Raw genomic sequence first — 17158 nt, forward strand, 5'->3', positions numbered from 1 at the left:
TTCCGGTGTAGCACTCGAGGGACTGTCTCAATCAATGGACATGTTGGGCAATGAAGCCCTGCGTGGAGGGACCATTTGGCTGAACCCATACTCGTGCTCATTGTGATGTCACAGACCAGTTAGACCCATACTCGTGCTCATTGTGCCGTCACAGACGAGTTAGACCCATACTCGTGCTCATTGTAACGTCACAGACCAGTTAGACCCATACTCATGCTCATTGTAACGTCACAGACGAGTTAGACCCATACTCATGCTCATTGTGACATCACAGACGAGTTAGACCCATACTCGTGCTCATTGTGCCGTCACAGACGAGTTAGACCCATACTCGTGCTCATTGTAACGTCACAGACGAGTTAGACCCATACTCGTGCTCATTGTGACATCACAGACGAGTTAGACCCATACTCGTGATCATTTGCTCAAGTATGCGTACGTAAATTCAACGATACTGTTGAGCGTTGACTCAACAAACAACACTTCCGGGTATTTAGAACGCTTCGTTGCATTCCTAAACTAAACGGTAACATTTAAAATGAACGATTCTGCATATCGGCCTGCAGCTTCAGAATCTAAAAAGAATATTACAAAATCTTAAATACAAGTTTGTATTAAATATGCTGCATTACTTCATTTTATTATATATATATATATATATATATATATATATATATATATATATATATATATATATATATATATATATTAGTTCAAAGAGCAAGTAGTTACATTGTCATATTTGCTGTATTTTGTTATACAATAATACATCAATAAAATAAATAATGATATGTGTGTGTGTGTGTGTATTAACAATTACCGTTTTGATGGTGGATTGCAGTATCAGTATCTACATTTAAATCCCATTCATAATTTTTGTGGATGTCGCCATCTTTCTGTTGATCAGCTCACCAGCTCTGAGAGTCGGTGAGTTCGTTGAGTCAGCGTTGAGCCATCCCCTCCTGTCACTAGCTCTCAACGGTCAGTTTAGGAACGATTTTGAGAGTTGTTGCTTCTCATCGTTGAATTTAGGAACGCAGCCATACCCGTGCTCATTGTGATGTCACAGACGAGTTAGACCCACACCTGTGCTCATTGTGATGTCACAGACTAGTTAGACCCATACTCGTGCTCATTGTGATGTCACAGACGAGTTAGACCCATACTCGTGCTCATTGTGATGTCACAGAGATCCTTACACAGCTTGTATAGGTATAGTGGCTGTCACATGACCAGGACTTTCTCATTTTACCTTTATTCTTGATTTTTTTTTTTTTTTAGCCAGTCAGTGTTATTGACAATAGAAAGGAATCATTCAATTTCCTGGACCTTTCACAAAATCCCCTCTAGATTTGTTTCCCCTGTTGAAATACATATTATAAGTTTGTTTGCCCTTCCTGTAACAAACACTAAACTCACAAACCAGCACAGGTATCTCCTCCAGGTCACATCAGCAATATAATTCTCAGGCTCAGATTACTTCAGTTCTATTCATGTGTTTTTTTTTCGGGAGCGTGTGGCGTCAGAGGACAACACAGCTCTGGGCAGCTTACAGGCAAGCCCGCAGGTGCACGGCCAGACTACAGTGGTCGCTGGTGCGTGGTGAGCCGAAGACACCCTGGCCAACCTAAACCCCCCCCCCGGGTGGCGCTCGGCCAATTGCATGTCACCCCCCCTGGGAACTCCCATCCATGGTCGGCAATGGAATAGCCTGGACTCTAACCACTCCACGCGGAGCGCCTTTACCGGATGCGCCACTCGGGAGCTCCTCTATTCAGGTGTTTAACTAGAAAAATTCACACAATATTTATTTTGAATTTAAAAAAAAAAAAAAAAAAAAAAAACAGGGTAAGGAAAAGTCCATTGGATACTAATTATTTATTTACATGAACAGATTAGGATTTTACAGTACTGTATATATGCAACATTTTTAAAAGTAGTAGATAGCATTAAAACAGTGGACAACCATCTCAAACTCCAGGTCTAATACAGCGCATATATATACATATATAGATGTGTGTGTGTGTGTGTGAAAGATGTTTCGTGAGAAATATGGTAATCAGTATAAACCAAACTACTTTCTGTGGAGATCATATAAGATTGAGTTATACTTTAACACATATTGCCTAATTCTTAACCTCCACAATGAACCACTTTCCACAAAAAACCAACAGATTAAAAACATGGGTATTAAATAAATCATGATTCTCCCACCCACTCCCAGAATGCAACATTACTGTTGTTTTTTTTTAAATTTTTTTTTTATTAAGTGAACACTTGAAGAGTTCTTTGAATTTGAGGGTAACAATACAAACGTGTAGACAAATTATATATATATATATATATATATATATATATATATGTATTACAGCACAAATGAATTATACTTGGATTAACAGGTAAAATGCAAATGTACCCAACCAGCATAAGCAGAAGGCATACATGCGTCAAACATCTGTACATTGTCCAGATAAGTGATTTACACTGCTGCATGCTGCAATTTTTATACACATGCACAGAACTACACTTCAGCAATGTGCCTGGAACGGAAAAAAGAAAATGCTGTATTTGTTAGGCTCAGAATACTGTATATCTGTTGTGTTTCACTGAACTGCAAAGCCCTCACTAATGGTTTGTTAAATAGTTTAGATTCGGGAATGATTCATAAGATAAATGTAATAAACTGAGTTCAATCTTTGATGTGAAGATATTTAAAGAAAGTCAGAATGTGCCTAGGTTATGGACCATTAAATAACTAGCTAAGGAAACAGGAAACAAAACAAGACATGGATTTTTATGCTTTTGCAGCGTACAATAGAAAGCTACAGTGCCAATCCGCCTGATTTATAAACCTTTCAAACCCAGTTTAAAGAATGCAGTCTGAGTTAATATGAGTAATAAAATGCAGATCCAAAAATGTCTGGAACTATTATTAATTGGTTCAAACAAATAACTGATTCAAAATAACATTACAAAAAAGGTCCACAACTTGGTAGTATCTTAACAGCATTTTCACCGCTCAAATAAAATGTTAAAATGAAGCGTTTCCTTCTTTTCGGATTAAAAGGCGTGATGATGCAGAGCGTACAGCAAGCAGCTTACACTGGGAAAAGCAATCCTTCTTTTAGTGATTTTGTGCTTACATATACACAATGCATTTGTCAATTCCTCACATTCAAAACAGCAACAGGAGGAAAGGAATAATGTTTGTGCTCAATGGAAAACATGTATGCTGTCAAGTACAAATGATATAATGGCAGCAAGGAGGGATGTGTTTATCTTTAGTGAGTTGTAAATAGTTTGCTACATTAACTGACACCAGCCACATTCAGTGCTCTTCATATGTATATGAACTGGACGACTGCACCCATGGTCACAGACTGACTGCAAGTCTTGAGAAGTTGTTTAGGAGCGGGCTTTTTTTTTCTTTCTTTTTTTACAAACAACGGCTGCTGCCATGTTACCAGAAAGTGTGCAAACAGCAATGTTCCTATTACATCAGCTAATGAAAGTATAGACAGGAATACAGTTCATCAGCAGTTTAAATAGTCTAAAAAAAATGTGTTTTAGTTTTGTGATTTTTTTTTTTTACAACATGGAGCAGTATCCGCCACAGCTTCCAGCTCTACTGCCCTCCTCCTGGTCAGACAGCCTCACTCCTCTGCTCTGGGTCTCGCTCTCCCACAGTCCAGGTGTCTGAATGATTTTCTCCACAAGTTCTTCAAAAGCGCACTGTACACCGTCACAAGTTTTCGCACTAGCTTCTACATAGGGGGTTAAAATGTAAACAGTTGTTCTCAGAAGAAGTCTTTTAAAAAAAATAATAGTTATATATTTATTAAAGCGATATGTCTGATACAGCCTTCAAATTAGATAAATTCACCTGTCAAATGAATACAGTGCCTTGCGAAAGTATTCGGCCCCCTTGAACTTTGCGACCTTTTGCCACATTTCAGGCTTCAAACATAAAGATATGAAACTGTAATTTTTTGTGAAGAATCAACAACAAGTGGGACACAATCATGAAGTGGAACGAAATTTATTGGATATTTCAAACTTTTTTAACAAATAAAAAACTGAAAAATTGGGCGTGCAAAATTATTCAGCCCCCTTAAGTTAATACTTTGTAGTGCCACCTTTTGCTGCGATTACAGCTGTAAGTCGCTTGGGGTATGTCTCTATCAGTTTTGCACATCGAGAGACTGAAATTTTTGCCCATTCCTCCTTGCAAAACAGCTCGAGCTCAGCGAGGTTGGATGGAGAGCATTTGTGAACAGCAGTTTTCAGTTCTTTCCACAGATTCTCGATTGGATTCAGGTCTGGACTTTGACTTGGCCATTCTAACACCTGGATATGTTTATTTGTGAACCATTCCATTGTAGATTTTGCTTTATGTTTTGGATCATTGTCTTGTTGGAAGACAAATCTCCGTCCCAGTCTCAGGTCTTTTGCAGACTCCATCAGGTTTTCTTCCAGAATGGTCCTGTATTTGGCTCCATCCATCTTCCCATCAATTTTAACCATCTTCCCTGTCCCTGCTGAAGAAAAGCAGGCCCAAACCATGATGCTGCCACCACCATGTTTGACAGTGGGGATGGTGTGTTCAGGGTGATGAGCTGTGTTGCTTTTACGCCAAACATAACGTTTTGCATTGTTGCCAAAAAGTTCGATTTTGGTTTCATCTGACCAGAGCACCTTCTTCCACATGTTTGGTGTGTCTCCCTGGTGGCTTGTGGCAAACTGTAAACGACACTTTTTATGGATATCTTTAAGAAATGGCTTTCTTCTTGCCACTCTTCCATAAAGGCCAGATTTGTGCAGTATACGACTGATTGTTGTCCTATGGACAGAGTCTCCCACCTCAGCTGTAGATCTCTGCAGTTCATCCAGAGTGATCATGGGCCTTTTGGCTGCATCTCTGATCAGTCTTCTCCTTGTATGAGCTGAAAGTTTAGAGGGACGGCCAGGTCTTGGTAGATTTGCAGTGGTCTGATACTCCTTCCATTTCAATATTATCGCTTGCACAGTGCTCCTTGGGATGTTTAAAGCTTGGGAAATCTTTTTGTATCCAAATCCGGCTTTAAACTTCTCCACAACAGTATCTCGGACCTGCCTGGTGTGTTCCTTGTTCTTCATGATGCTCTCTGCGCTTTAAACGGACCTCTGAGACTATCACAGTGCAGGTGCATTTATACGGAGAATTGATTACACACAGGTGGATTCTATTTATCATCATTAGTCATTTAGGTCAACATTGGATCATTCAGAGATCCTCACTGAACTTCTGGAGAGAGTTTGCTGCACTGAAAGTAAAGGGGCTGAATAATTTTGCACGCCCAATTTTTCAGTTTTTTATTTGTTAAAAAAGTTTGAAATATCCAATAAATTTCGTTCCACTTCATGATTGTGTCCCACTTGTTGTTGATTCTTCACAAAAAATTACAGTTTCATATCTTTATGTTTGAAGCCTGAAATGTGGCAAAAGGTCGCAAAGTTCAAGGGGGCCGAATACTTTCGCAAGGCACTGTACATTAAAAGACAGCCACCATTAAAATGCATATTGCTTATGAAAACAAAAAATCATCTTGAAGTTGCATTAAAACGGAGATGACATGATAAAAATCAAATGGAAAGACAGAGAAAGCAGTTGTATAGATGCCTGCAATAACAACAAAAAAAATGTCTTATTATTTATGGTGATTCTTCTGACTTACCTATAAAAAGCATGGAATGTTTCCTTGCAAATTTAAGGCCTTCATTCCTGTCTAGTTCCCGACCTTCCTATATTTAAAAAAAAAAAAAAAAACCCTTTCAGCACAATCTCAATACCTAACATGTTTATTTACCTTAACAAAAAAAAAATCCCATATACTATATCCCAGTAGCTGGTAATAGGGTACTGCAGCTGAAGCGTGGACAAGTGAAGACTATTACACAATCATTTCACGCATTTTCAGTGGTGCTGAGTGTAACACACTGACACATACTTACGGACCACATCTTATATCCCTGTGTGATACTCTCAATGCACTGCTCTGGAAAATGTCCTTACCAAGTTTCATAACTGTAAAATTGGTCCTTTGGGTAAATTAAAATGTGACATACATACATTTACATGTACAGGAACTTTCATAATATGCATCCCTTCAGGGAATACAAACATATTTATTAAAGATTGAGCCTTTTGTAAGAAGAGTTGCAAAGACAATTATCTTAAAGCATATAGAGGTTTTGAGTGTCAAGATATACCGTACTCTCTTTACCAACGACCCTGTTTGGCTGGCTAACTTCCAGCACTTTAAATGTCCCTGTTTTTCTAAGCTGTGTAAGGACACATATTCACATACAGTATGAGGAATAAGACCACTAAACCTCACATCTAAGTTCTCTTTTGTCCTGTTTCATTGAATCTTTCCTTCCTTCGTATGGATGCACAGCAGGTTCAGATCTATGGAAATAGTTAAATAAGACTCACCTTATCAATTTTGTTTCCAACTAACATTTTGACGAGGTCATTCCTTGTGCAGTATGTTTCCAGCTCATTTAGCCAGTTATCAAGTTTGCCGAACGTATCTCGTCTCGTCACATCATATACTGAAAGAAAAGCAATTGACAATCCATTCAGTGCTTGCATGCATTTCATAAGTTAGACCTTAAGACACGCAACATTAAAACCAATAAGAAAGAATATAAGAACCCTACTGACTTACCCAGGATCACACCCTGTGCTCCTCTGTAGTAGCTAGGAGTCAGAGTTCTGAACCGTTCCTGGCCGGCCGTGTCCTAAAATTAAAAGCAAAATAAACACAACAAGAACTCACTAAACCTGCAACACCATCTTGCAATATCAAATAACGAACCACTTTTCAAACTCAAGGAATTTTCTAAAGCTAGTCATTTGCACCATCTGTTGGATTACAAGTGTGTTGCACCTTATACAGTATTAAAGTGAGTTGTTTATAAATATCAAAGGTTAGTCTTCAATACATTTGACTGTACAGGAACAGTATGGTTCTGTGTTTAAGTTTCCGTCTGAAATTCCAAATAGCATTGCATGTGCTTAACCTACAATATTGCTACATTCCACACTAATTCCATTCGCCTCATTAAATCTGGTAGACCCAAATTGCTATGCTTAGTTATGTGAATTGATCTCTAGTTTACCATTAATAAGCTTTACCAAATAAATGTCAGGCTCCATCTGCTGGATTACAAGTGTGTAAGTCAACAGTCTTTTATGTTTAGTGCTAAGACATAAACATACAAAACCTTAAAAGCCCAGACAGAGGCGAGGAGAATTCAGACATGCTCATAAACTAAGGTGATTTTGTAGGTGGATAACAAGCTTCCAATTGCAACTTATCATACGCTCCAATATCAGAAGTCAATAGGTGTAAATGCAATGCTCTTCAGATTCCTTACAATATATCTACTTACAATATGATAAGTTATAACCGTGGCCTGCAGTTTTTTCAAATGCAAGATCCATCCTGCAATCATTAGATTATATTTATAATGTAAAAAAAAAAAAAAAAAAAAATTATATATATATATATATATATATATATATATATATATATATATATATATATATATATATATATATATTGTGGACAGAGGTATTATTAAAACAGATTTTAAAATTTGGCAAGTTAAAATGGCGTTTCCTTATATTGCATTAGTCATACAAAAATAGCTTACCCATATCGCAAGCTTTGCCTTATTCCCATCCACTGATATAGTTTTCACTTTGAAGTCAACACCTACAAGACACATTCATTCAGTTAAATTGCAATGCTTTTCTGCATGGCTAATAAATAGTCACCAAATAAAACTAGCTTGCTATAAACAGTGTCATTTTAATGGACGATGGCCAGTCCGTCCATGCACTCAAATCCCTTATTCTCATCATTACAAATGAATGGTGAGATTAATAAACACAATGCCTTTGTCTGCCCAAACTTAATAGATGGTCTTGATCTGCCATTCCAATCAGGTATCCCACTAAACTTGTAAATACAGAGAACAGGCCTCTGGCCTGAATGTCTTCAGGTTTTGTTAATTTTTTTTTGCAAAGTCTAGACAAAGGCTCTGTCCACACTATGCCTTTAAACAATATTAGTTGCATTTAAACTGGCTTAGAAGTGCTAAATACGGTTTGCGTCCACACTACGCAGCGTTTAATACCGTACGAGAATCGGACTCGACACCATCTGAGGGGGTAGTCTCGAGTCAGCTTCTAAATTAGATTGTGTCAGGTAGTGCGGTTTGTCAGAAGTGTGGACGCTGTAATACCGAACTACATTTCTTGTGTATCCTCCAATATCCCAAAATGCTTTGTTGTATGTTTGGCGCAATACTGGTGCCTGAAGGACTTGCTATCAGTGTACACTCTGCAATGGGTGTTCATTTTAATGCTTAAAATAAATAAATAAATAAATAAATAAACACTGTCAGGCTACCTCTGTTAAACTAGTGGAGAAAATAACAAAAGCACAACGTTAGTCGACTGCAAAAATGAAATTCTAAAAGTAGGATCGGGATGAACAATTCACGTAATTTGTCAGCTATGTTTTAAATAAAATTAAGGGGACCAGAATTAGGCGCAGGCAAGATATGAAGTTAATAACAAAGATTGTTTTTTAATTAACAGCTTTTTTTCTGAATTTAATTACGAAAACAGATTCAGCTCAATTTGCTTAAAGGGACGTCACCTGATTAAAAATAAAACCCAAACACTTCAAGCCCTACTTGTGTGTGTTCACATTTACATTTTCCAAAATTCTTATTTGATTTCTTTTTAGCAATATGCACCTCTATTAATATGAAACATAACACATTTTAAATTAAAATACAGTGTATGGTGGGATACTATCGTATTAATTTCCACTGTCCATTGCGCTGCTAGGAACTGTAATCTAACTATTCTAATTGTGTGTGGATGCATTGAGCCCCACTAAACATGGAACGATACTTCAGTGTGGACGCTTTGAGCTGGATTAATTAGAACGGTTTTGAGTATGGTTCTCGAGATCGGTTATGTCGTGTGGACAGGGCCAAAACCTAACGCTTCTTTTTGTGTGTGTTGTTGAGTATATTATTTAACAGGCACAAGGTGTTACAACATGTGTACAGTTCACGATCCACAGTTTTCCAAGGAATTGTCAGAAATGGAATCGGGCCAACTGTAGTCCTGGCCATGGAGGAACGGGCGGAACAGAAAAGCTCTGCTGTCCCTCACTTTATCAGCCAAGCTGCACATTCATTCCTGTGTAATTGTTATGAATAATAACTGATGTGCTGACAATGTTGCCAACAGAAACGAATTTTGTAGGACTGTGAAACCCCTGTAAAGTCTATCAACAATCTCAAGTCTGTTGACTCTGATCTGTCTGAAAATAGGTATAATTCAGAGCTGTAAATCTTCACACATATTTCATATAATTTTCTAGCTTGTTTGGTCTAATATTGAATGTGAAGTGCAACAATGCTCTGATCTAACTTGGATAATGTATAAAAGATTTATATTTTTTATTGCAAATATATTTAGGCCTGTATTACTTTCACAAGGCCGCTTTTGTCCCTGCTCTTGTGCCGACTGAGTTTCATATTTGCGACTCATTAAGACAGATCTTTATTATGTTTAAATGTGCTTGTCACTTACGCATCTCTAATCAACTTAACTGTTTCCTTGTTGTGCTCATGTCATTTAAAAAAAAAAAAAAAATGGCTGGTTTACAGTCCAAGTTAGGAAACTGTACAGAAGTAACTTCTGGGTAGATCCAATTAGCCTGCAAAAATCCTTTAGGCAGTTGTGTGATCTTATTTAAAGCCTAATAACTGGTCAAGAACAAGCAGGTTAGAATTCAAAGTTTTGTCTAAAAAACAACTAGGACAAAAACTCCAAACAGTTGTTTTTGCCAATATAATAATCAGCTTATGACACACACAACCTACTCCAAATTTTATTTTATTTCAAACTTACCAATGGTTGCCGCAAGTTCTGGATCAAAAGTATCATCCGTAAACCTTAAGAGAAGACTGGAAAAGACAAGCCAAAAAAAATACACACATTGAGTAATCTTTAAAAAACATTCACAAAAAATAAAAATAATACACCAACAAACGGCTTTACAGCAGGCAGCACAGCATCAAGCAATCCTTTGCTTCCGTCTTACCGTTATCAAAAGCTAACTGCCTATAAAGGGTACAGATCCTGTATAAGCACTCACATAATTGTATCAAGTCTGGACAGAGGAATGAAAAATAAGTACTAGTTTCTCTTAACTAAAGTCTTACATGAATTGCACTGTCTGTAAAGCTGTACGTAAAGCCTTCTGTACAAGCAATCTCCATAATCTTAATTTGATTAATCACAAATTTAGCATCAACTCGGTTCATATTTTTGTATTTGGTTTATCTGCTACACTAATTCCTTGGGTGCAGCCTCTGCATGAGATGCCAGCAAGCAAGAGGGAAAATAACAGCCCTTGTGTAAGCTTCGGGTGTTTCCAACAAAGCAGGGAGACAAGTAAAGCGCAATGCTCCACTTTGAAAAACAAGTTCCACTACTCAGCTGTTTGTCAGTCAGAATGTAGTTTGGACGACCATGTGACCAATAAGATTTTAAGTGTCAAAGGTGTTGCATCAGGCATGTCAGACTGCAACTATTTAAAGTTTTAAAAATGCCTAGAGGTATGCAGTGTTTGAAAGTCATACTAATCCTGCACCCCGTTCTGGGTTTCAGGACTGCCTCAAATTAAGTAAAAATCAAAAGGAGCAAATCGAGCCCCGATTTATCCAACGATATATTCTGCATGGCATTTTGGAGCTTTGCAGCTAGAGAATCACTTGTCTAATTGAGATGAAACTTGCCAAGGACCTGCTTCAGCACATATTGTTGAGTATATTATAAATCTGGGGCATACAGAGGATGTCTGGCTGTCTCTGCATCTTGGACTAGTACAAGTTTCTAACCGTGGGTATGATTTAGCCTACAGAGTACTTGCAGTGGGCATTATTAACGCTATATATAAAATATGCAGATAATTTATTAAAACTGCAGTTTGATGTCCATTTGTTGTATCACTCCATTACAGTCATTCAATTGTGTGAATAGCCCATTATTGAACATCTCAAATTGATTAACAAAGAAATATAATTTGCTCAACCAATAATTGACATCATGGGAAGAGGCTTTTGAACAGCAAATCCTTGAATTTCTTGTAGTTACAGTACATGCGATTGATCGTGTTTTAAGGAATACTCATTTTCAGTTTAGCATTTACAAATGAATATACAGTATAGGCCTACACAAATACAGTGTAAGCATGTGTCTTTGTCCATCTGTTTATGAAATGCTGTTTACAGGACCAAAGAAATGACTGTAGCTCTGCATAATCACCAAAACAGACATCATTTATAAATCTGGTGTATATTTCAAAGAGCACTGGTAGTGTTTCTAACCTATTGCCTAATCAGGGGGCCTATAACACAATATAGGACATGAGCCAAAGGCCACCAGTACACTGTACAACCTCGAGACGTCATCACCAGACTAGCAGTTGCAACATCCCCCGAGTACAAGGCGGTACATCGTGTTACATTCTCCACATTTTTCAATGTTTTAAAAAAAAAGATATCTGATGGATTTCAAATTCTATCCAGACAGAATCAACACAGGACGTGGTTTCCGTTATTTATATATAAAAAAGCCTTAAATAAACTGACTGGTTGATGTAAACAGATCAAATACATCAAACCATTCCAATGTGTGTATGTATCATTACTGACAGCACAAATGACAGCTGACGTCGAAAGAAAATTAGAAACAATAGTTTTCTGTGTATTTCGTACTGGAATTATTATTTTCCTCGAGTGTGCTATTAATTCGTATTACTAATAAGCAACTGAATGGTAATTGACAACTCACGAAGTCAACAACAAAAAATAAATAAGGATACAGTAACACTGAAGAACACAAGCTGGTGTTTTTTTTGTATTATTATTATTAACATTATAAATACATCGACTTAAACAAGGGACACGTATAGTAAATTGTCTTACCTAAAATTAAAACACAAACAGCATTCTACATTAGTAAGTCTGCGTTCTACCCTGCTTTGAAACAAATACACGACATAATAATAATTTTAAAAAAACGATCAGGAACACATAAATAACTAAAGCCACTGCAGGCCTGCTCAGCTGCAGCTAGCCGGTGTTACGCCGCACACAGAGCAAGCCAGGGAGAGACGGCCCGTATCTTGGTTTTTTTCACATTCAGTGGAAAACAAGCTTCTTTACCTGGACTTCCCTACTCCGCTTTCTCCGATTATCAAAATCTTCAGAGTGGTCAATACGTCGTCATCCATACTTCCAGCTGCCTTGTATATTTTACGTCGACAGAGTAAAACTGAGGGAATACGTTTCGGTTTCACGTTACTGAAGGCCCTGCGTTCTCTGTTGCCTCGCAGAAGCTCCCCTCACAAAGCAACTTCCTATTGGAGCAGACACATTGTGTCGTCACAATACCGCTCCTGCGCAACACAACACAAGCTGCATAGCGGGAAACCACCACCAGGGGGTATCCAAGAGGGTTAAACAGAGGTCCAAAGATGGGAGGCTTATTGCTGTACATAGTGCAGGAGTAAATGTGACAGAAATTAGAAAACGTGGAACAGACTATGCCCTGCTTGTTGGCTAGGTACAGTAGGTTTCAGAAACAGGACACATCTCTGTTAATTCGTTGCCATTCGCATACATATTTCAGGTTACACTTACAGGGTGAATAGATGGTGGCCTTTGGCTTTCCAAAGCTAAACCAGACGCTCTCATACAGACAGATGGCTGGGCAGACATACAGACAGCCTAAACCCCCAGTATGAGTCAATCGACTGACGGATCAACTGAGGTCAAACATTTCATTTCCTAATCGTCTCCCATGTGGTGTGGTCAATGATACAGCTGCTGTTAGTGTAGTTAGTGTAGTTTTCAATATAGCCTGTTTAATCACTTTATTTTGCAGGCTTTACTGTTTGTGTTGTATCATATCTACTTCTGTTAATTTAAAGGTTTTTTTTTGTGCTGCTTAACAAAACAGAGTAGTATTATAGCAGATGAAAGCCCTGTCAGTGTACGTGCGTGGGGGGAATATTGGGTGGCAGGAACAGGGTTACATTCCTTACTGCAAAAACACATGGGAATGTGGCTGGGGCTGTGATTAATGATTAATTAGGCTACAGTCACAGGTGTATACAAAGGGTGGTCACTGGTGATAGTTTAGAATGGCGATGGCAGTGGCGGGTTGTTGTGTGTTTTTGTAAATAAATACCCGTGAGCATGTGAACTGCAGCATTCTGGTCTCTGAGTCTCCTTGCCGACGCTACCCGATCACAAGTATCTATGAGATTATGTGTTGGGCCTACTCACAATAAGGCCTACCCACAATACAAAACAAACAATTTAACACATTTAAAATGACTTTTGCTGTCATCTAGATCAGTGGTTCCCAACCCTGGTCCTGGGGACCCCCTGTGTCTGCTGGTTTTCATTCCAACTGAGCTCTCAAGTACTTAACTAGACCCTTAGTTGAACTGCTAATTTGCTTAATTAGACCTTTGTAATTGTTTTCAGCTCAGACCGCACTTTTTTCTGCAGTCTGCATTTCCCTCTGCGTCGACAGGAATTTGTTGACAGCAGGTTTGTTTACGTGCTGGTCTATGTGCGTTTGTTTGGGGGGCTCGCTTCACGGTGCTCGCCTGTCCTCCGTCGTGCTCTGTGTTTTGTTTTTTTTTGGTTTGTTTGTTTTGTTTTTACTTGTTTGTACAGTCCTGAGCCTGTAGTCTTACTGCCAATGTGTGGGAGCGATGAAGGGGGAACTTTTTTTTTTTTAATATAGGCCTATATAAAATATTTTAAAACAACTAGCCCTGCTCAAGACCCTTTGCGTTCCCACCACCACATTAAAAAGAAAAACTCCAGCACTGCACACCGAGCCGATGTGCTTCTGTTGTGTAATGATTGTGTATCCAGGCGCTGTCACTTCCTTTCACACAATGATTTGAACTTTCGCATTTCATATTTTACTACACCAAAAAGCTGAAAAAAGGCATAGCAATTTTATGTATTTTTTAAAGACTTTTAAAAACTTATGTTGCACAATATATACCACAGTATGAATTGTTCTATTATTAAGATCTATAATTTGCTCAAAACAATGTGGTGCAGCAGTTTGTTAGAAAAATTGTATTGTGTAAAATAAATAAAGTACTTTCTTCAGCTGGTGGTAAACACAATTAGAGAATGATTGGTTATATTGCTTAAAATAACCTGTATTTACCAATACAGGTTATTAGTTAAGAGCAGAGATGAGTGGTTTATTTTTGGCATGGGATAAATAAACTAGTGTATAGCAACACCATTAAAATGTAGTTTATGCTAAAAACTTATGTTATTTGATCTTAAGTAAGCTTCCGATTAATGACTTTTACACGTGGAGTTTGTACAAAAAAAATATTTATTTTTCTACCTAAAAAAAAAGTTTGAATACTGTAAATAACTTAAACATAACTACTTTGAGAAAAAGTAAACTATCCTGCTGCAGATTTTAATTGAGATATTGAAACTTCTAGGTGTCGTTGACAGTTTCCTTCAAACTCATTATCAGAATACTGTATCGGTTGAAATGATCTTCCTCAGACACTGCTAAGATTGCAAGTATCATTGCTTGGTTTAGAAGCTTGGTTTAGACTACACTATACTACAAAGTCAGATGAATGTAGTACCAATGGGGGGGGGGGGGGGGGGGGGGGGGGCAGCGGGACATACCAATCCTTCCCCGGGGCCCATGACAGCTCTCGGTGGCCCTGCATGTATATATGTGTATTTTGGTTAGTTGGTCTATCGGGGTAATTTGTTTTGATGCTCTGTTACACCTTGTTTCTTGTGCTACCATTTATAATAATTTATAATCAGTGATACCCTCGGCAGGGTCATTACCTCAGATTGGTTTAATATCAGAAGTAATGTTTGGTCAGTGATGCCCTCAGCAGCGGTTATTACCTGAGTTCCACCACGTAAAAGTTAACTTCTAATTTTTTGTTATTGCCTCCGCCACCAAGTGCCCTCGCCTTCCAGCCTCATCCCCTAATTCCAGCCATAAGGATACACAACTTACAGATCAAGAGAAACAGAACCAGGGGCCACAGGTGGAAGCTGAAGAAGGGCATACTCAGAACCGAGGGGAGAGGAGCTTTTTCATAGAAAGGGTGGTGAACCATTGGAACAGGCTGCAGGACAGAGTTGTTGAAACATAGACTATTGGATCCTTCAAGAATAGACTGGATGCTCTCATGAACAATACTGTAAAACCCTCTTTGTGACCACAATAAGACCTTTTAGCTAGCTGCCTGGATGAAGGGCGGGCTGTTTAGTCATGGATTCCCAGAGGGTTCCTTTCCCCTAAGAACTTGGTTAGGGGTTTTTTGTTTTTCCTCTCCTGAATGCTAACAGACCACGCTTTCATCAAAGCGAACGAGCATAGGTGGGCCGAATGGCCTTTTCTCTTTCTAGAATTTCTTATATTTTTATAAGAAGCAACATTCTCCAAGATCCAAAGCTTCAAGAAACTGGCCCCAACTGCCAATCGTCAGCCTACCAGTTCCAGACTTCCAGAGTCTAATCCTATAAATGACCTCCCAGCCATCTACTCTCTTCAGCCCATAAACTCATGATGAATTCCCTAGCCCTCCCAGACCCCTGGCTTCATATAATACAGGTTGCAAATCCTATCTCCACTTCTGTTCAGCTTACCATCTATCCTGCCACACCGAGTCTTCTAATCAGTTCCTGGTCTTCATCACACACTGTCATGAAAAACCTCATCCAGCTTCTACAATCAAAACATGGCTACAAACTGGAGAATTCACATGCTATTGTTCTTTTAATCCAGCAACAAATCTTTGCATCAATGACCTCCACATGACAGAGACTTACTATCTTCTCCTTCTCCGTCGTTCCAAAACGGAACCTCTTCAACAAGGAGTCCATATTCACTACCATAAGATTCTTTCAACCTTTTGCCCCTACAACTCCATCTAAAAGTACACCTTAGCCAGGACTTTCAGTAATTCTCCCCAAGATCCTTTGTTCGTAACAGAAACAAATAAACCAGTAACTCGATCATGGTTTTAAAGCCACCTATCCATGCTATTAGTTCACGCAGGTTTCTCTTCCACATTTTTAATGCCATTTATTCTTTCAGGATTGGAGCAGTCACTTCAGCAGACATCCATAATCCAACTCCTTGGCAGATGGGCCTCCAGTGCTGTAGAACAGAACATAAGCAACAGCTTTGTCTTCTGCAGCAGCTCTAAACTAGCCATGAGTCAATAGAGTGGGGGATAGGTGGAACTAATGAGTGTTCGACTATGCCACATTGGGAATTTCACCCAAAGAAATAGCTTGTAAATCACTTTTATATTGTATGAGACCAGGTTCCCCAACAAGCAGACCCCTTTCAACTAAATGAAAGTAAGCAGAGACATGAGTAAATTGTTAAAATAGTTCAATAATTTATTTTAAAGACACAAACTCTTTAGAGTTAAAATTAAAAAAGGCATAGAAATTGAAGACAGGCAAAATAATATTATAAATTATAAAATTATAAATTATAAAATTTAGCACAAATGCAGTACAAGAATTTGCCACCAGGAGGCCACAGCAACCCATACCAGCCTGGATTCAAGGGAATAGAAAGTTATAACAGTCTCAAGTGCCACTAGGCAGAGAGGGGTTAGCAGTGCTATTTTTTTTTTTTTTTTAAAAATCGTCAGATCAGTTCCTCTTTAGAAGGCGGTGGCTCATTCCTCTCCCCTTATCAGGCGAGACCAGGGGCCAAAATTGTCCTTAATCACTTCTCACCATAACCATACAAGCAGCCATGACCCCGACCTTGAATAAACCATGTGTAACGTGCATAGCATTCCCCTCAAAAAACCTGTAAACAAAATTACAGAAAAATACGTTCACTTTAAATATCTGAGGACATACAGGGTTACAATCCGAAATCAATATTTAAATACAGTATTGTCTGCAGTACGTACAAATAATACTACTAAAATACAATATGAAATAGGATGCAACAAGTTAGGATTAC

At 38.4% G+C, this 17158-nt stretch overlaps 1 protein-coding gene across 1 annotated transcript; it reads right to left on the reverse strand.

The window, feature by feature from the left end:
- Positions 1-1863: 1863 nt before the first annotated feature.
- Positions 1864-12521, reverse strand: LOC117394956 (ras-related protein Rab-18). The gene is made up of 7 exons (XM_033993727.3): positions 12307-12521; positions 9986-10041; positions 7702-7763; positions 6711-6783; positions 6476-6594; positions 5715-5781; positions 1864-3764 (listed from the first exon to the last, which is right to left on the reverse strand). Exons 1-7 carry the CDS (start codon positions 12372-12374, stop codon positions 3589-3591), a joined length of 621 nt encoding a protein of 206 aa, XP_033849618.1. The 5' UTR covers positions 12375-12521; the 3' UTR covers positions 1864-3588.
- Positions 12522-17158: the final 4637 nt, after the last annotated feature.

The sequence above is a fragment of the Acipenser ruthenus genome, chromosome 3 (assembly GCF_902713425.1).
Source record: "Acipenser ruthenus chromosome 3, fAciRut3.2 maternal haplotype, whole genome shotgun sequence".
NCBI lineage: Eukaryota > Metazoa > Chordata > Actinopteri > Acipenseriformes > Acipenseridae > Acipenser > Acipenser ruthenus.